General features: G+C 36.5%; 1 protein-coding gene across 1 annotated transcript in view; it reads right to left on the bottom strand.

Annotated features, from left to right (window-relative positions):
- TRPC4 (transient receptor potential cation channel subfamily C member 4) overlaps nucleotides 1-22179 on the bottom strand; it is a 212872-nt gene that overhangs the window by 58790 nt on the left and 131903 nt on the right. Inside the window, exon 4 of the mRNA XM_033103825.1 lies at nucleotides 419-755. Within this exon, the coding sequence (XP_032959716.1) occupies nucleotides 419-755 (337 nt within the window). The remainder of the gene's footprint in view (nucleotides 1-418; nucleotides 756-22179) is intronic.

Genomic DNA, 22179 nt, shown 5'->3' with positions numbered 1-22179 from the left:
TGTTTAGTTACTTTATGTATAGAATCACGAATTCTGCAGAGTGATTTGTACTTATCTTTTAGAAGGCATATCAAGAAAATTAGAATGATTATTTACATATGTCCGATGACACATGTGGAAAGGCTTTAAAAGACAAACATAGAAACAACAGCCCAGAGAATCATTCATAGGATACGAAATCATTAAAATCTGGAATTCTGAAACCGAAGGTTACATTTCATAGGCTGCATTTAAGAGCAGGTCCACCACCGCTGTAAAATAATTACTTAGCTCTGGGGATTAGGCCTTGGAGCTACAATGGTCAGGACCTATTTGAAACATTCCTATGTTCTAAACTTTAATGAATATTCTTTTCTGAGCAACAAAATTCCATGGCAGTATTACGTTTTGATTATATTTTCTATAGTAACACATTTACCCAGGACCCATGGTAATATCATCCACTCGACGATGGTTGGTGGTGGACCTTGCCTGTTCAAGTCTGACCTGTCGATGTGCTGAGAGGCAAGCAACAGCAGGAACAAAAAAGTCAAATAGGATGCTGTATGGCAGATGAACTTGATAAATGGCTTTCTGATGAAGAGTCCAAGTGGGCTCTTAGGAGCTATAAGGTAGCACACAGAGAAGACGGGGAAAAGAAGTCCTATTATGAAGCATGTCACCATCTTCACTGCCCAGTGTCTTCTCCTCCAGCCTGGGAACTCATCGTACCAGCGAGAGGCAAGCAGTTGTTGACAATTAGGTTGGGCAACAAACTAAATGGAAAGGAAAAGGAAAAGGAAGTCAGGGTTACATGTAATGATGCAGTTCATCAATAAGAACACAGAGTTATCTTCAAAGTCAGAAACTTTGCTTTAAATAATTTTATATTTTAACAATCATAAAGTGCTTTAGCTAGAGAAAAGCCTATTTGTTGAACATTTTACACCCAAGGCATAGTGCTAATGTGTTTAGACAGATGCAACAGAAATCAAGATACTACGGTTCTTTTAAGAAAGTAAAAATACAGCAGGAAAAGAAGAATATGGAATATATTGATAAGTGAACCAAACTGTGTGCAAAGATCCACAAATTTATGTACATATGTAAGAACTGTAATATATATAGCATAAAATTAAAAAAATGTTAATGATGGTTATTTCTTGATTTAGTGGTTATTTCATACACTTGCTTTTCATTTTTATAGTTGGTTGTACTTTTTAATATTTTTATAATAAACACTTAACTACTTTAATCATCAGAAAAAGTAAATACTTGTATACTTTTAATTGGGTTGAGGCAATAAGAAAAACATATATGAAATCTTATCTGTATTACCAGAATATAAATTATCATAGCTGAATTTGGTGGAAATAAAGAAAATTCCTTACCTAAATATAATCAATTACCACATACAAAACGTTTCACAAACATGACATCATTTTATACTGGCAATATGTTTGAGATATTGCTTAAAACTTTCTCTATTGTAAGGATGAGGATAGAGGAAGTTATAAGAGGTCAGTAAATTTATTCAAGGTGCATATCAAGTAAATGATGAAATATTTGACTATCCGGTGCAGGACTTTTTTTTTTTTTTCTCACTGGGACTGACAACTAAGCATTAGACAAATTCAGAGGGAGTTTTCTCTTCCAGATGGAACGGTCCAAGAAGGCTTCCAAATGGGTCTAAGCTCTGACTGGCAGATTTGTTAAGTACAGAAGGGAAAGCAATTCAAGGCAAGGTACTGCGGGAGAGAGAGCATACACACTAGTAACAAAGTGTACTGTGTGGACCCAGGAATGCCCATGGGTAGTTTTGATTGTAGTAGAAGCTCTAGTCCCTTGTTAGGACCACAGGGGAGTTCTGTTAGCATGAAAAATAGGCCTAATCTAGAAATAAACTAAATATTTGGCCCTTTCAAAGGACTCCCCATCCCGCTCCTGCCACCCCAATATTTTCCTTTTTTTTCCTTCAGTCTTAGCCTATATGGATCTCTGTTAGGCAAGACTTTCCTTTTTCTCTTCTTTGATGGTAAACAAGTAAATAATTCCTGGGTACACAAAAAGGGCCTTGTTTATCATAAACTAAAATCTATTTGAGAGTCAAAATAGAGATGGGTAATTGATTAAAAGACCAGTTCAATAGTTGAAGTGTGTAACCATATGGACTGAAGATGTAATGATTTCTCATGCAACTATTTCTCTTCATATTGTCTTGGATGCCCTACTCATCAAAGAATATAGTGGGCAAAGAAATATGTAATAAATTGATTTAAATTCATAATAATGGGTTAAGTAAATACAAATAAAACAATAAAACTGCATTTCTTCAAGACTGGGATGATGAAGTCTCTCTTCATTACTTTGTAAGTAATTGCTTAAGTAAGATTTAAGCTCTGTAAAGTTAAATTTTGTAGTTCAAAGAGTAACTTCTTAACATACTACTTGCCTATTATTCTGGTCAAAGTCAGTTATTTGACAGTCAAAATTGCGTTCTTGCTGATATATCTGCAGAGTACTGGCTAAGAGCAATACAGGTCATTAACAAGCCCCGTTCTATTTAAGAATTGGTCTACCTTCCCCACACATACACAATTTTTTTTCCATCAGCATTTTACAAACAAATCATAATCTACCACCTTATTTCTATTATTTTCATATATAATGTTTTTCATAGTGTTAGAATTTAGCACAATTGAGAGGCCTTGATAGAAGGGAATTAAAGAAACTTATGGGAAAATGCAAAATTAAGCTTCATTAATCCTCACAAACTGAAGAAACTCTATAATGGACTAAGTATAATAGCACATTTCATCCATATAGAAAAAGTACAAAACAAAAAGGATATGTACTTTGTTCCACATAGTCTGGGTGAATTCTTGGACTAACAAACTGCACGTCCTAGTGAAAATCTCATCAAAGCATGGGACACCAGGGCAATTGAGTATACAACTGTACAAGGAACACTTAATGTTTGATTGGATAAATATATCTGTTGCCCAATATACACATATAGACTATGTTAAATTGCCTACAAGAAGCAAATCATCTAATCCTCATAGAATACCTGCCCTTGCCAAGCATGAGGTTGGCTTTAATTTTTACTAACACTTTCTTTTAAAAAGATTTTTCTTTAATTATTGGAAAGTACACATCTGTGCTTAGTAAGCAAAGATGTATACATATTTTATTAAACACAGACACAGTGAGGTTTATGTACAGAGAAAGAATAGAGATAGGACTATATAAGCAAAGCAGGAGTGGGTGTAATACACAGATTTCCCAAAAAGTGGATATTTGGCTATAAATTTATTCTAATCATAGGACTGAAGTAACCCAAACAGTATTCATAAGAATCACTAGAAATCTAGATATTCTCACAGTGGTTTTACATTTTTTTTTTCTATGATAGCAGTTCACTACACGTCTATACCAGCATTCCCCAAATGGTATTCTCTTAATGAACAGATTTTTATGAAGAAATGGGTTTCATGGTGAAATTAATTACCAAATTAAGTATAAAATACTAAACTTTTATATTACAGGATTTTTCAGTCTCTAACTGCTAAAGTAGGTTAAAACTTTCAATGATCTCACGTTTCCCTTCCTTCTGTTCTTTATTTTTTCTTTCCTCCATGCTTCCTTCTTTGTACTTTGTTCCTTCTTTTTCCCCTCCTTCCTGTCTTTGTCTCTTTCTCCCCAACCTGCTCTGTCTCTCACTTTACTTGCATTATTTAGAGGAATACTCAGCTTTACCCCAACCTCCTCTGAAGGACACACTCAGAGAGAGACCACTCTATCTTTTTGACATCTGCCACGGGTCCATTCTAGGAATCCCTCTCCAGATGGGACATTATATTGCCGGCAGCATCCTGGGAGCTTACAGCTCCTGCCTCCTCTGTTCCATCTTTGAGCCACAGGAACTACCATCTTCTGTACTATTCAAGGACTGGGGAAAGTGGGGGTTGTTTTCAGGCACACTGTATTATAACCGCTTCTCTCCTTAAAGTTGTTGGCCAATTCCAGCACAACTTCTGCCATCACATTAAAATACATACTAACACATTGTAAACTTTCAAATTCATATTTGTGTCATGCATTTATAAAAGACACTCTGAAAAAAAAAACACAAAAAACTTCCTATCCCTCTTTTAATAACCTTTAAAAAAAGTTTCAAAAGTCTGATCTCATGATTATTTATAAAATCTTGAGTCATGGAATTCCAAATATTGAAGAAACTGTGAAAGTTATAAATTTTAATCTCATTTTTAGAAATAAAGTGAGATCCAGTATCAATGATTTAAAAACAACTCAAAATACTAAAGCACCCCAAATCACAAAGAAAACAGAGGAAAAAAAATGATGAAGAGAAAGAGGATGAAGCTGAAAAGTAAACACAAACAACAAACAAAAAAACTGAAAACAAACTTCATTACTACATGGGGAGAAATTAAAACATGAATTGGCTATGTGCAGTGTAAGCAGAAAGGAATTCAAACGTTAACGGAGACCTAATAATTAAAATAACTGGATCAGATTTATTTGGTATTTGTTCTTTCTTCATCTTTTCAGTTTTTCAATATATTTTTCTGGTTTAAAAATTTATATCTAAAGTTCAGACTGTGGCCATATTCTCTATAAGAGCAAACTCTAGATCTGAGAACAACCAACTTGACGATTTTATGCATCTTGAATAAGTCAGATAGTTACATGGCAGTCTCAATTGGCTGCTGACTGATTATAAACAGAGTTGAAACTTTGGAGCTGAATGTATTATATAGTGCGTTCCATAAGAGCAATCTGATTCCTTTACTTAGAAAGGATGACAGATTCATATACATGCCAGTTTCCTCTGGGTCTTACTTTTTATCCTTTAGCAATTCACAAATAATCTATATCCTTTGGGATTTTATTTTCTTTGCCCAGGGATGTTTTTTCAACAACACATTTATTATGTTGATAGCAAGGCTTAAGGATTATTTCTAAGCAGAAGAGCTTCAGGGAATTATTTTGTCCATAGCTGAAAGCCCTTTCTTCCACTTCAGGCCCAAACTTCATAGCTGCCAACGGTCTTTAGCTGCCTGGGCTTCTCCCTGTTTCCTAGAGATAGCTCTAGTTGTGTTCCTAATGAAAACAATTCTTCTGGCCTCCAGGAGCACAGTCATACTGAAAAAAGTAATCAGACTCTTCTACTTCATTCATTAAAGTATCTTTTTCACCTGGTCTTCCTTAATTTCATTAAGACAGTAGTATTCTGCATCATCAATGAGTTAGACATTGGCTAGGTAAGTGGGGAGAGGACCAAGATCTGTAAGAACCAGATAAAACTGTCTTCCTGGAACTCAACCTGTGTTGGGGACTGCTCATGTGACTGGGTAACTTAATATAGATCATTATATAACTTGTTTATAAAGAGGTAGAAGGTATAGGAAGGATTATGCCAACATGAAATAATCAGAAAATTGAAGGAAGTAAGATTTGTTAAGCATGAACAAAAAAAGACAGAATTTTGACAGGCATAGGTGGAACTGTTCTAAGTCAGATTTAGAGCTTGTCATGTTAAAAACTTGAGGATGGAGATAAGTATGTTTAGATAAGCTTGTGCTAGAAGGTTATAATCAATGATGGATATACTACTAGAGTGTCATGCGGGGTCTCAGCTGCTGCTCCCTGTACAAGAACTCAAGATCTGGTGAGGCCAAAAAGGAACACCCACGGAGCCTTAGATAGGGGAGTCATACCACTACAGTCTCGCTGGTGGCTGGGTTGGAGACACAGGAAGCAGGAGCCACAGGATCTGCAACCTGCCGTCCGCTTCTCTGTCAACCAACCCAACTTGGTTGCAGATTGCAGCTATGCAATCTGCACTGGCTAGCGTAGCCACGGCAGTTATATTATTGGCTAATGGCTAACCGGTTACAGCTGATGGCCATCTGATTACAGCTGATTGGCCATCTAATAACTGAGCCGGCACCTTTCATGTGAGGCCAAGAGCCTGGAAACTGCTCTCTGGGACTCTGCCCCACATAGAGTGAAAGAGAAATTGCAGCCATACTTTGGGTTATAGATGAGAATGTTTACTGAGCCAATGCTTGAGTCTAAGCCTTGCTGCTCAGTGTGGCCAAGACCAATGACATTGGCATTAACGGGAAACTCCTTAGGGATGCAGATCTCAGGCTCCACTTTAGACCTGCTGAATAAGAACTGGTATTTAACAGTGTGATTCCTATGGATGTTACAACTTTAATAAACACTAGTTTAAAGGCTTTGATGTCTAATGAAGTTATATTTAGCTCCACTGTAAAAGGAGGATTTAATAAACACTGAAAAAGTAGTTTTAATTCAATGTAAATACACAGTTGAATGCTTATAAATCCTGGGAGCAAGTGTGTGTGTGTGTGTGTGTGTGTGTGTGTGTGTGTGTGTGTGTGTGTGTTGTGCGGGGCGGCCTGCGGGATCTCTGGTCCCGCTCCCCACATAAGAACACAGGATATGGTGAGGCCAAAAAGGAACACCCATGGAGCCATAGATAGGGGAGTCATACCACTATAGTCTTGCTGGTGGCTGGGTTGGAGACACAGGAAGCAGGAGCCACGCGATCTGCAACCTACCACCCGCTTCTCTGCCAACCAACCTCACTTGCTAGCTGCAATCTGCCGTGCTAACTGCAATCCGCTCTTGCCAGCTCAGCCACCATCTTCTTGCTAGCCCCCCCATTTTTTGTTAGCGTAGCCACAGCAGTTATATTAGTGGCCAATGGTTCACTGGTTACAGCTGATGGCCAACTAGCCACAGCTGATGGCCATGCAATCACAGTTGATGGCCATTTACTACCTGAGCCAGCACCTTTCCACGTGAGGCCGAGAGCCTGGAAACTGCACTCCTGTCTCTGTTCCCACAGTGTGTGTTTGTTTTAAGCTAAGCCCAGCTGTGGTGGTATAAGAACTCGGGATATAGGGAGTAGCCATGGGGTGGAGGTTCTGAGAGGTGAGTGAGCAACAGGACCACCTGGAGGTTTGTTCAAACACAGGTTCCTGAATGACATCCTCCCACATTTCTGATTCAGTGGTCCGAGAGGAAGCCCTAAACTTTGCATTTCTACCAAATCCCCTGGTGACACTGTTGTTACTGGTCCGGGGGCCAACTTTTAAAAACCACTGCCTTACAGAAAATGACTTTTGAGTAATATAGGATAGTGTCCTAGTTTTTGTAATTGTGGGGACAGAGCCAGGAGTTCAATTTCCAGGCTCTCCCACTCAAGTAGAAAGGTGCTCACTCGGGTAGTAAATGGCCATCAACTGTGATTAGATGGCCATCAGCTGTGGCTAGTTGGCCATCAGCTGTAACCAGTGAGCCATTGGCCACTAATATAACTGCTGTGGCTATGCTAGCAGAAAATGGGGGCTAGCAAGAAGATGGTGGCTGAGCTGGCAAGAGCGGATTGCAGTTAGCACGGCAGATTGCAGCTAGCAAGTGAGGTTGGTTGGCAGAGAAGCGGGTGGTAGGTTGCAGATCGTGTGGATCCTCCTTCCTGTGTCTCTAACCCAGCCACCAGCGAGACTACAGTTGTATGACTCCCCTATCTATGGCTCCATGGGTGTTCCTTTTTGGCCTCACCATATCCTGTGTTCTTATGTGGGGAGCAGGACCAGATACGCCCATGACACCTTGCATGACACATGGCACAGCTAGCAGGGTCTCCCGCATAATAATTTTTCTATTGTTTTGCTTTCCTCATTTAAGGTCAGTACTCTTACTGAGGTTATGAACAGGCAAATTCAGTTGAGTAAAGATGCTTTTGCATAGAAGTCATACATGTAGCAGATATTCTGTGGTACAGATTAGTGTAATATGTAATTACAGGAATAAACACAAAAATATAAAAATCCCCAAGTTGCTGAACTCTGCTGTGGGTAGAAAAGCTGAACACAGTGCAATGGCAGCCAGAGGATGAGAACTGACTAATTTAACATACAAGCATGAATGCCAGGTAGGGACCTAGACCAGCATGAAACAGAGTGGGACACACTGGACATGAGAGACATGAGTAGATGATGAAGAACCTGGACCAGAAAAGGAGAAAAAAATTCTCATGCCTAATTTCTGACACATCTTTACTCTTTGCATAACCATATGCCTTTATCGTGACCCTAAAGTGAAATGACAAATCCTATTGTCCTTATATTATATATTTGGATGTTGTAGGAAGTAAGAGGATATAAGCCTTGGAACAGCCCACTGGGATTCGAATCCTGTATGTGGTGCTTCCTGATTGTGTGAACATTAATAAATAATTAAATTCTCAGTGTGCCTTTTCCTGATCTGCAAAATGAAAATAATAGAAACACTTATCATATAAGGTTATTATAAAATTAAATGAATTAATACACAAAAAATACAGTGGTTCCTAGATTATAGTATGTGTTCAATAAATGATAGATATTATCATTAGTGTATATACAGATATATTTACACAACAAGGATATGTGTTTATACATATGTCCAGATACTTGTACAATCACTTCTAGTCTTATACACAAACATATAATATTTGTTCATTTTTAACATAATACAGAGTATTGCAGTTATGGCCAACTTACACATATTTACATATTTCATTACCTAATTTTAATTAACATAATATGACAAATAGGGAATTAATTTTAAAAGATTTCTATAAAAAATTTACATTCAGAAGATAATTCAAGCATAAGGGAATGGCAATAACTAGTGAACTGATTAAGTTTTCATCAACCTTATTAAAGGTTCAAAAGTAATGGAGGTTTAATCGTATCTGAGGAGACATTGGCTGAAAGGCTTGAGATTAGTCAAGAAGACTGATAAACTTCAGATTTTGTCCTCCACAAACTATACTGGCCAATAACCCCCTTGGCTCTGTCAAATTCAAAGAATCCCCTATCAAGTCATCAAATCAGCTGATTATTCTCCTTGGACATGCGTGCCAAACTGAGATTTTTCAGATTGAAATTCAAGGACTAGCTCAAAGCATATTATTAGGGCACCACTTTTCTGATGTCTATAAACTCAGAAGGGAAGATGACAACCAGACTCCATCTGACAGTGCTGGTGAGGCGGGGGCAGGATTAAACTTCTTAAATCATTTCTGGGCCTAAATTCAAAATTGGTTTGGCAACTGAGCTGGGATGATGAGTGGGCAGTGATGGGAAGTGGAAAATGTAGAGGCAAAGGAAATAAAGTGGGAGGTGATAAACCCAACATTGCATTCATTAAACTATTGAACTTGGCAAACGAAACCCAATTTAGGTAGCGGGAAGGTAGAGCCAATAGACGTTGTTAGTTCTTTGAAAATGACAGCAGTTAGTAGAAATTCGACATGTATTCACCAATACCTCTCTTCGGGGAATACATGAAAAGTTGTTTTAAACTATCATGAAAAACAGAGAAAAAACTGCCAATCATTTCTAGGTGGCTACCTTGACTATTATATAGTTTATTATATATAGAATATTATATAGTTTTTAAGAAACCACCATGTGATTGTTGACTGTAGGTGAATAATAGGTGAGAATGGTAGATGGAAAAAGAAAGAAAGTTTGGTTCTGATCTTGGCCAGCCCTCAATGTGCTGGTTACCCAGTCTCTGATAAGTCACCAACTCCTGCACCGAGGAGAGGCATATTCAGAAAGGGTGTCCACTCTTACTCAGTCTCCTAGAAAGACTGCTAGCTTAGAGGACTAACCTCTGCTGTACTATCATACCATCCATTCAGGACAAAGGTCCTGAAAAAAAAAAACCACACACACTGGGAATGGATACTAATTGTTCTTATGAGTTGAAAGGATATAGTTACTCTATATCCTTCCCTATGCCTTTCAGGATAATGTCAAGACCAATTATTTCTGAAAATATTAAATTGGTCAAGACCCTGAAAAACAGCGTCTTCTTTATACCTTCTCAGAATCAACAGTTGATAGCACAGAACAGAATCCTGCCTCTATCCTGCCAAGTTATACACATAAATAATTTAGGTCAAGAATTATATTTGTTTCAAACGTGTTATATCCTATACACAGATAGGTTTTTAACGCTAGCCTCAGGGTCAAGAATAAGATCATTTTCTTTTATGTTCTCTCACCTCTTTGCCTCCCTGACAACACATCCTTAGACGATCTTGGCTAACATATTGCCTGGGCTAAAAAGTAATACTCAGTTGTTAATTATCTGTCTACTGAGGTTGGAATAAAATTAGTCTGTGATGGAGTGAGAAAAATGGTTTGTTTCGGAAACAGCCCACACAGTGACTGACCCAGCTAGTGCTATCTGCTCAAACTTGTACGGAAACAGCGGGGAGAACGGAACATAACACACAATGGAGCCAGAGGAGAAACCGGTTTCATACACCTCTGCTAGCCTTTGCCTTCAACTGTTTAAAGTAAAGAAGAATAATGAAGAAAGTGTCTGTTAAAAGGGAATTATTCATGGGTGTCATTTTTCATTCTCTCCCTCCCCCCTCATCTAATTGTCACCAATGCCTGTTTGTCTGCAGTGTTTCTCCCCTGTTGGCCCTTCTCTCCATCTCCTCTTCCTCAATTTCCCACTAGGATTACTGAACAATGGGCTTCCCTGTCTCCCAGTTTTTTAAACAACCTATGTTACATTCTTAAAAATGACGGATGCATCCTTTCTTTTCCCTCATCATCATTTTTAGGATTTCCACTTGCCATGAGTACAAGTGTTGATTATTTACATCCTGGTCAGTGTATCCTTAGGATAGCTCCCTGAGTTAGTGTAATCTCAATTTGTAAGGACAGATCATGAAGCATGTGGAAGAATGACTTAAAATAAGGAAGACGCTATATACATGAGGCAATTGTGCATGAAAAGCTAGACCTGCAACCACCAACAGGGATTCTTTAAAGGAAGTCAACCTGAAACACAAAGCATTTGAGTGTAAATAAGAACTTCACTGATGTTTTTCCTAACCCAAGGTACTGTTATCCCTGTGAATATTAAAGGTTTTGTATATACACTATATCTCCATATTATCTCTGAGATTTTATTAAAATACATTTGCTCATTGCATTAGTTTTCTAGGGCTGTCATAATAAAATGCCACAACTTGGGTGGCTTAAAGCAAAAGAAACTTATCTCACAGTTCTGGAGGCTTGAAGTCCAAAATCAAGGTGGAGACAGGGCATACTCCCTCTTAGACTCTGGGTAGAATCCTTTTTTGCCTCTTCCTATCTTCTAGCAGTGCATATCAATCCCTGACATTCCTTGGCTTGCAGCTGCATTATTTTGTCTGTGTGTCTGTCATCACGCGGCATTCCCCCACGTGTCTCACTTCATCTACTCTCTTCTTGTAAGACACCAGTCATATTGGATTAAGGGCCCGTCCTACTCCATTATGACCTCATTTTAACTAATTTCATTTTTTATGACCCTTTTGCCAAATATGGTCAAATTCTGAGGTACTAAGGGTTAGGAGCTTAACATAATTCAAACCATACTATTAATAATTACTGATTTTCTAGTAGTTGCCTAGTATATAGCTTTTGGTTCTATAGTTTACATAAAAATTGCTGTTTTGGATGCTCCAAATATATTTTAAGTCCATAAATGATTTTTTAAAATCTTGCCTTCCACTCCATGTTCAATTTCCACCTCCCTCTCCTGACTCTATTTTTCTATTGCCTTATTTTGTCACAAAGATTGATAATAATGACAATGAGTAAGAAGGAATAAAGAAGATCAAATTATCAAGGCAGTATGAAATGAGGGGATTCTATATATAGGTAGTCAGCTATCCATATGATGCAAGTTTAAGATTTTCTGAAAAGAAAATATGTCCTATATATAAAACCATTTCCTGTATCAGTCTGCTACTATAAATAAATCTTCCTATGGGCTTTCTGGCAAAGTGTATATTTTTTACTGGCATAAATTTTAGACTGCTTAGGCAAGCAAGGCATTAAGCATATACACAATTGTTACCTAGTTGGAACAAGGCTTTCATGCAATGGGATAAAAAAAAATAAAGCTTTGGGTGACTGGAAAAATAATAGGAATGAAACCTTGATCCTGTTCGGTAATACATCCTTAGTGAAAAACTCTAAGGATATGGGGGAAAATATATGGATACTGATCTGAGAGAAGACAGCTGGGATGGGGTGTGTAATAGAAACCTCCAACATAAGAAAAACTTTGACTACCTAAAGGTTTGCCTGGTTTGATCATATTCCTAATTTTAAATTATCAGCAGATATTTTTTTCTTTTGGAAAATTACCACTTGAAAAACACACAATACAAATAACTCAGTAAGTTCATAATTATTTTGGACTGTAACATTGTTTATCTGCCTGTATGCATATATCGCTTACTGGCACAACCTCTACTTAGATGAGATACAAACAAACGCCTGTCCATCCACGAATGGCCTCAGTTAAGATCTAGAAAGTCCCTGGCGTCAAAAAACTATGTTCTTTAACTATAATTCCCTCTGACCATATGTAGTTCAACTATCCAAGCCTAATAACAAGAAAGCAAACAACTCAAATTAAAACAAATGGGCTCAAGATTTGAACAGACATCATCAAAAGATACACACGTGACAAATAAGCACGTGAAAGATACTGTCACTTATCATTAGGGAAATGGAAATTAAAACCACAATGAAATACCACTATACACTTAGTAGAAGGGCTGAAATAAAAAGGACTAACCATGATACATGTTGGTAGGAATTTGGAGAACCTGGAACTCTCACACATTGCCCACTAGAATGTAAATGGCCAATCACTTTGTAAACAATTTCTAGTTTTTAAAATTAAACATATACTGACCATATAATGGACTAATTTCAATCCCAGGCATTTATCCACAAGAAAAGAAAGCATATGTCCATTCAAAGACTTGCATATAAATGTCATAATAGGTTTGCTGTAATAGCCAAAACAAGAACAATTCAAATTTCCATCAACCAGTGAATGGATAAACAAAATGTGGTATATTCATACTACGAAAGAGTACTCAGTAACAAAAAAAAAAATGAACTATTAATGTATACACAAGGTTGAATCTCAGAATAATTACATTGAATGGAAAAAGCCAGAGGAAAAAAGAGCACATGCTGTATAATTCCATTTATATAAACTCCAGAAAATGCAAACTGATCCCCAGTGACAAAAAGCACATTAGCAGCTGTCTGAGAAGGGGCTTGGTGTGCAGAGTAAGATTATTAAAAGGCAAAAGGAAACTTGTAAGGTGATAGATATGTTCACTATATTAACTGTGGTGATGTTTTCACAGGTGTATACATATGATAAAACGTTATCAAAGTGTCACTTTAAATATGTATGGTTCATTGCATGTCAATATTACCTCTATAAAGTTCTAAAATGTTCCTATTTTGCTGGTGTCACAAGCACATTCAGGAGGAGTTACCTCCAATGTATTACCAATCTTATCAAGTTGGCCTCTTTCTCTTGTATTCATGTCCTTACATCATTTCACCACCACTCATTAGTTCAGATAACATGAGATATTATCATAATATCAGATGTTATTATCTCAGGCCTAAAGTAGGAAAATAGGTCTATTTTCTGCCCAAGCTTATTAGCCTCTGAGTTCTTCTCCTACACACCATATTGCTGAGATGATGGGTCTTGCAAATGAAAATTTAACTGTTTTTCTTTCTGATTTAAACTAGTATTTCATGGTCTCCGGGAAAAAGACCCAGGTTTATGCTAGGTCTACAAGGCCCTAAGATCCTTTACCTTGACTTTCCTTGCTTCCAGCCTTGCATATCTACTCCACTCATAATGCACTGACAATGTCTAGGCCTTTCCTACTGTTCTAGGTTTGCATTTGCTGTTCATTTCTGCCTGGAATTATCCACTTCTCCTTTTCTTATAGTGAATTCCTCTTGGTCCTCCAACTCAGCTTCTAATTCTCCTGGCCACTCCTAAAGTCAATTGTTCTTCTTGTCAGTACTGGTGTTGTACTTTGAACATACATTTATAATTATACTGATTCCGTTTTTCTCATGCATTTTAATTTTAGGTTATGGTGAGCTATTTTAGAAGGGTCTGTCTTTTCTCATCACTCAATTTCTAGCACTAGTACTTGGCACTGAGATGTCAATGAATGTTTACTCAATTGAATTAACTGTTGAACATAGCTCAAAGCTTATGGGCACTAATCATTCATGTAAGTTCCACAGAAAAGCCTGGTTGAAGTCACTAACCTCAACAATAAGAAGAAGAACACGTTATATTCTTGTGCTTATTTGCAGAAATTTCAAATTTAGCTGTTCCTTCTTCTTTTTACTGTGATGTGAAATAGTCCAGGCAGGTTCCTAGGAGGTCCACTGTGTTGTTTGAATAGAGGGTGAGAAAGCAGTCTCAGTCCAGTTTAGATGTCAGTGCTTAGAAGCTGTTGAGTTTGTCTTAGAAAATACATCTTTATAAGGAGCACAGAGGCAGAGTATTTAAAGAAGTTGCCAAAGAAAAACATTTCAGAGAAATGCAATTCGATTCTACAATCAATGAAGGAAGGGCAAGACCAGGAAGTGGCAAACTTGGTTTCAGGACTCTTTAATTCTCTTGATATGGCTTTAAGAGAAGATAATAGTGATATTCTTCCTTCTACCTTGCTCTTTTGTGCAAACAGAGATGTGTGCATGTCTGATGAAAAAAATGTAAAAAAAAAAAAAGAAAGAAAAAGGTAAAACAATATCGAGGAACTTGTTTCCTTGAATATGAAACTGTTGATGATGTCCAAATATTGGGAAGAAATACTGATGTTGGACTCATGCAAGAAAACATTGATGTTAAAAAAACATACATATGAACTACATTTTTTAAAAAATATCACTGTTAGTTTCCATGCAGAGGGTAGTTTTCACTACTCATATAAAATTGAAACATTTTAAAAGAAGATTCAGTTTTGTTCTCTTATGTTACTATGAACAGACAACATATACTGATAGGCTAAAGCAACTTGTATGTTTTGACTTGGAGTTCTCAATACTTTGAAGCATCACTCTGTTCCAAAAGATAAATATATACCAAACTGCATTTCATCAATTTATAAGATTCTGCAATACAATCTGTTTGTAGATTAGGGATCGTCTCTAGAAGATTTTCCATGGTTATCCTTAAATATCACAAGATGTGAACATAGTGTTTAGGAGTTAGTTATGCATATATAATCTGATTACAAAGTCAGAGGCAAATTCTATAATAAGTGCAGTGTATAGGAAGAGTTCAATTTTTATGAAGTTTCCCATGTCAGCAACAGTAATCATTCTTACCCACCTCCCCTGCCAAGATTCTCATAATATGATTCAGGCAGTCCTATGGACAGTAAACCAATGACTTAATTCTCCTGCTACCCTGGGATATCCAAATTTGCATATCTACTTTCCAAGCAGCAGAATCAAGACTGTCCCTCTAGAGCTACTTATATTTAACTAGAAATAGTCTGATTATGAGATGAAAATGATTCATATAAAATTACAGCTCACTGGATTCATCTTAATATTTCATTCATTTGTACTTAAGAAATGATAAAAGATAGTGAATGACAGAGAATTGAGGTGCCAGAATTGAAGGAATTGTACCTTTCCACACTGGGTTCTTTCCACTACTCCTGTCTTTTGTCTGAGTCTCCTGATCTATACTGATTCAGGGAGGTGGAAGGGCAAGCAGTTATTGCATCCTCAACTTTCAATGCCAGTGCCCTCTCTGTTCTAAAATAGGGATGCAGTTTCTTGGTTTAAACAAACAAGAGGCTTCCATACTTGATAATAAATAGAGTTATAATCTTAGCATAAAAATATAATGATAATTATACAGAATGCCTCTTTTTCTTGGTAACGAGACTTCCAGTAGAAATAAATGAAAGCTATGAGGACGTTTACAAATGCTGAAGAATTTCTTGCTAAATTCGTCACTAGTTGTGGAAAGTCCATTTGATAGCAAACAGAACCTATCTGCTTCATATCATCCAGACATATTATTGCCACTGTGAACAACTATTTAACCATCTCCAAACATTTATAATGCAATTTTTGGTGCATCATACGTATGAGACATATAGTCAAAATATTTACTTATATTTCTGTCAGGATAATTTGACTTTACCTAAAACATTTTTGAAAGCTGGAGACAGTTTGAACTTTTTTATTTTTACTAAATTCAGTAAGACCATGATACATATTCTGGACACTTCTGTGGGTACCTCTTTCGCTAATCACAAAGGAATTCAAAAGTCACAATAGAAAATGAAACAAAAATTCCCAGAATTTAAGAACAGTAAAATTATAAAAAAACATACAATGTTTAAGTTGAAAGTCCTAATTTCCAGTACATCATTTATCTAGTTAGTTGAAAATGAAAAGGATCAAGGTCCAAAGAGTGGCAAAGAAACTTCCTTTTCTTTATCCATATAAATAAATGGCAACCAAGCAATCTCTACCATCTCAGCATGCTGAAAATAGGTTTCTCATTTAGCAAAGGTCTAGAGAAGCTTTTATGGCATAATTTCTTGGGATTGACATATTCTCGCTATTTCATTTTTACCACAGTAACCTTTTGTCATGTCTGTGTAAGTTACAAGTCTGCCCAAAGTAGGAAATATCCTTTTCCAACTGGAGCTAGGTCAAAGACAAAAATTTTCCGCCTCAGATATGGTGGAGGCTTAAAACACTGGGCAGGGAAATATGGGGAATCTATTTTGAGGTCGTTTTTCACAGTGGCACTGCAATATTAACCTCAAAAGATAGTTGAATATTTAAAGATTGAGAATATTTTTTGAGTTGAGGGTTTGGATCATCCCCCTATTATCTAAGATGTGAAAATACCTTCTGGTATAAACATAGGTATCCAGATGTGGCCCAATACCCAGATTTGAAGAGAATGCAAAACATAATAAGGATCTGTCAATTACATTGGAGAGATGTCAGATAAGCATAAAATACATGAAGAGTATAGAATTAATATTTAACAATAAAATTATTGATAATCAGTATTCAGTGTAGAATTATTAAGTGAGGGATACAAAACTGTATGCGAAACAACTAGAAAATGAGAAATTACATCTTCTTTCATCATTTATGCATTTATGCTTCTTTCCTCCCTTCATGCATACATTCTGAGCTCCAGTAGCTCTCTGTCCCGAATACTGCCTTCTCCTCATTCAACCACTCCAATCACACCACCTTCTTCTCTGGCTGCTTTCATTCTGAGAAAGAAATACCTTTAACAGTGGTGGGTATTCTCTATATATACATATATCAACATCAATTATAATACATAGCATTAAAATTAACTCTTTATTGATATATATTTATCTGTGAACACCCCATACCAATCTAATGTTATTTATCTCTGTACTTATATGAATAGTAATAGCAGAAATACAAACTTTATCTACTGCTGATGACTAACCTTCTTTATAGGTCTTGAATCTCTCTTATCTCTAAGGTAAAGATCTGTATGACTGAAGGTTTCTGGCTATGGATTTTATTAGTTATAGATTTTCTTTTTACTTCTTTTTTTTTAATTAAAGTTTATTGGGGTGACAATTGTTAGTGAAGTTACATAGATTTCAGGTGTATAATTCTGTATTACATCATCCATAAATCCCATTGTGTGTTCACCACCCAGAGTCAGTTTTCCTTCCATCACCATATATTTGATCCCATTTACCCTCCTTCCTTATCCTCTGGTAACCATTAAACTATTGTCTGTCTATGAGGTTTTGTTTCTTCATTTGTTTGTCTTGTTCCTTGGTTATTTTCAGTTTTATGTACCACATATCAGTGAAATCATATAGTTCTTGACTTTCAATTAGCAAAAGAATCATCTTAGTCCATTCAGACTGCTATAACAGAATACCATACGCTGAGTGGCTTATAAATAACAAACATTTATTTTTTACAGCTCTGGAGGCTGAGAAGTCCAAGATCAAGGTGGCAGCAGATCAGTTGTCTGCTGAGGCCCCAGTTCCTGTTTCACAGACAGCAGTCTTTTCCCTGTAGTCTCACATGGCAAAAGAGGTCTCTTCTTATAAGGACACTAATCCCATTCTTGAGGGCTCCACCATTACGTCCCAATCACCTCCCAAAGATCCCACCTCCAAACACCATCACATTGGGGATTAGGTTTTCACATGTGAATTGTTGAGGGGTGGGGGAAGGTGACAAAAACATTAAGTTTATAGCAGGTAAAAAGTAAATAAAGACAAAGAATCTTTGAAGAGAATGATAGATTATGACTTTTATATTGAGGTAACGAATTGAGAAGTAAATTTCTAAAGTCTCTACAATGCTGTAAGTATTTAATTAGCTATTCTCTCTTATACCAGGCCAAGGTTGATTTTATACTCTAAAATGAAATTTTATATAAAAATCCTCCTCACAAAATAACCATAAAACAAAATCTATTGTGAACAAATAAATTCTCAAGTCAGTGTTCTAAAAGGTCACATAGAATCGGTTTAGATAAAGCAGCACCACAAATCTTTTATTAAAAGATATGTACTTTTTACTAGAGGTCTATTATGGCTGTTCAATTTCTAAACCTTCTTTTGTTGCATTGTGCAAATTTACAAATAAAAATAACATATTACATCAATTATTTGTAATATCAGAATAAATGGGTGATCATAGTAATATATAGTTCAAACAGAAGACCTTCTTTGCAGCATATTCTAAGAGTCTAAGGTGTAAGCAACAATACTTTGAAAATGTTAGGTATGACACAAATGTTGCAGTGACAATCATATCATACATTTTTTTCAGTTTGGTATAATTCATTGATTAGTTTTGGAAATAGCAAAGCCCTGATTCTAATTTAAAAGTTACTAAATTCTGGAACATTTAAGATTTTTTTTTTTCCCTGAGGATTAAGTTCCTAGAATAAGTGGATAACCCAACTGTCAATTAACTGAAAGTCCATTTTCCTTACTATTCCAGATGAGTCTTACAGTAAGATGTAATAAACATGTTTAAGAAAAAAAAATTGGTGGTTTGTAAAGAGATTTAAACTGAGTGACTTCCTGTATTTCTTTACATGTTTCACCTTAAATCCTTGACTTATTTAACTTGTCCAGTAAAACAAATTACTTTCTTCAGTCTAATTCAGTGCTCTCCAAGAAATACAATGTGAGCCATAAGTGTAATTAAAAAATTTCTAATATACATATTAAAAAAGGAAAAACAAACAGGTAAAATGAATTTTTAAAGAAAATGTCATTTAGTCTTACAGATGTATAATCTTAATATAAGGTATAAATAATTTAATGAGATTTTTTTTTTTTTTGTTCCAAGCCTTGGAAATCTGGTGTGTACTTAACATGTAGATTATATCTCAATTTGGACAGACAGCACTTTAATTGCTGAACTGCCTCATGTAGTTAGTGTCAACTGTTGACACTAGAGTTCTAGTGCTTTTCAAATTATAGGTTAATAAATATCTTTTGAATATTCTCATTGCAGCATTATTCACGGTGGCCAAGACATGGAAACAACAAAGTGTCCTTCGATAGATGAATGGATAAAGATGTTGTAATATATATACACAATGGAATACTATTCTGCCTTAAGATGAAATAGTACAACATGGTCGGATCTCGAGATTATAATGCTAAGTGAAATAAGTCAGACAGAAAAGGCAGAGAACCATATGATTTCACTGATATGTGGTATATAAAACTGAAAACAACAACAGAACAAGACAAACAAATGAAGAAACAAAAACTCATAGACACAGACAATAGTTTCATGGTTACCAGAGGGTAAGGGGGGAGGGGGGTGGTAGATGAGGGTAAAGGGGATTAAATACATGGTGATGGAAGGAGAACTGACTCTGGGTGGTGAACCCACAATGTGATTTATAGATGATGTATTACAGAATTGTACCCCTGAAATCTATGTAATTTCACTAACAATTGTCAACCCAATAAACTGTAATTAAAAAAAAAGAAAATTCTCAAGAAATCTCTAAGAGGATCACTGAGTACTGAATGTGCATAACATTAATTTGTTGTTTGTGTGGCTGTTAATAAAATGTCTACTCCAGAGGCAGTGACCGATTGTACCTATTTCCTCATATGCCCTTCTCTTGTGATGAGCAGACAGACGATTATATTGAATGATTCTCGTGCATCTTCTTATCCCCACCCCCTGGGCTACTTGGTGTAAGAGATTTATGTTCCTCTTTCCTCTTTATCTTGTCCCTTCCTTACAGTGTTAAGAGATTAAATAATGGGGATCTGTAAGATTTCAGAAATGGAGGGTCCCGTCAAAAACCTCTGTTCTTAGGGTGTGATGTGGAGGTAGACATCCCTTTCTAGGAAATGAGACCTGTTCCCATGCATTTATCCTTGTCACCCAATCAGTAAGCAATCCTCTGGGTGTTAACAGTTCCTGTTTTAAAATGTAAGTAACACTAGAGTAATTCAGTCTATCAGTCAGTGACATCATTGTACGTAATATTTTTGAACAGGAAATCAGATTCCTTTCTTCCTAGCTCAGGTTACATTTAGGAGCATAGGAGGTCTCTCAGTTTTGATTTGGGAGCACTTCCTCAGTGGGTTGCCCTGGGAGAGGTTCTACCAAAGAGAGATTTGGAGAACTTAACGGCCCGGGAAGAAGAAAGTCTAGAGATAAGTGAGGGTCTGAAATGGATGGGTGGAGGCTGAAAGACATGTCCTGAGTATTAGCGAACATCTCAAATGTCTAGGATCTGAAAATTGCAAATGCCTGGCTTATTATTTATCTGCTTTTACTCCTCAGAGGAAAAAGAAATAAATGAGGTTTTTTCCTAACATTTGTGATGAATGTGGCTGAAAAAAGTTGAATTTAAAACAGCACACACATGCTCACATTTTGCTCTGACACGGTGTCACACTTAACCACGATTTTTTTTTTTTAAAGAAAACTAGGGGTGGAAAGTATTTCAAAAATCATCAAGCCTCACCTCTTTGTTTTATAACCAGGAAATTGAGGTCCGTGGAGGTCAGATGAATTTTTCAGGGCCACAAAACTCGTTAGCAGCAGAGGCAGAGTTAGCTCCCTATCAGATGCGGTGCTGACTGGGTTTGCGGGGTCAGAGGCCAGAGCCCAGGACTGAAGTCAATCCCCAAGTGACATCAAAGCTGCAGAGCTATAATCCTAACTCAATAATTACACATTCTGGATGCTGGCAGTATCGCTACATCATCTTGGACCATTCTGCACTCTTTTACGCAGACAATGAAAGACATAAAATCAATGATACCAGTTTAAGCAACTTCTAAAATTTGGAAGAAATAAAAAGTAAGCATTCAGTTCCAAAATCCTGGATTTGTACTCAAGGGGGCTTTTCTTTTCTTTCTCCTAATCTTATGACTCTCTGAGATTGTTGCAATGATCTAGATAACTAACAACCTTAACGGAAAAAAATAGTCCCTTCAAAAAGAAATGAGTATTTGCACTGCTTATCCTTTAAGCCTTACTTGGTGTTTTCTACAGGGAATTAAAAGAATGTCTCAAATTTCAAAGATTGAGAGAGAAGAGTAATTTTCTGTGGGATGAGACATAATGGCTTAGACATACATGGGGGGGTGGGTAGAGAAGCCAGCCAGAAAAAAAAAAAAAAATCCTTGTTGCTTTGTTTTGTAGTTAAGTTTAATTTAGTATAGCTTTTCTTGAACTTTCCAGACAGGGCAGAAATTCTAGAGGTTCAAATAGAGGAATCCCTTATTGATCCTAAAGCTTATGGAACAATTTTCCCTTCTAAAAGGAAGATGCGCTCAGGAAGATGAGAAGATAAATGTAGTGACAAAGCAGTTACCATACTCAATAAGAATCTGCATTTCCACTTCAGTTTCACCTCTTATGTAGGAAGTGTCTAGGTTCACCCTGATGCATCATTTCCCCTCATTCCACGCATTCAAGCATCACTGAAAAGTCTGATTTTTCCTGCATCTTACATTTCTCTCTATTCCCATCACTCTAGCCTAAGCTACCATCATTTCTTGTCTGAAAACCTTGGGTTATTTTCCCTACTCTAAACATAGCACCTAAAGTGATCTTTTCAAAACACACATTTAATCATGGCAATATCCTGTTTACAACCTTTTAAAAGCTTCTTGCAGATTTTAAGATTAAATACTAAAATTCTTAATGAGGATCTGACTCCTGCTTACCAGTCTCCAGAGTTTGTCAT

Source organism: Rhinolophus ferrumequinum, chromosome 4 (assembly GCF_004115265.2).
Source record: "Rhinolophus ferrumequinum isolate MPI-CBG mRhiFer1 chromosome 4, mRhiFer1_v1.p, whole genome shotgun sequence".
Classification (NCBI taxonomy): Eukaryota; Metazoa; Chordata; class Mammalia; order Chiroptera; family Rhinolophidae; genus Rhinolophus; species Rhinolophus ferrumequinum.
Note: the sequence above shows the minus strand (reverse complement) of the source record. Positions and strands in the feature narration are given on the sequence as shown.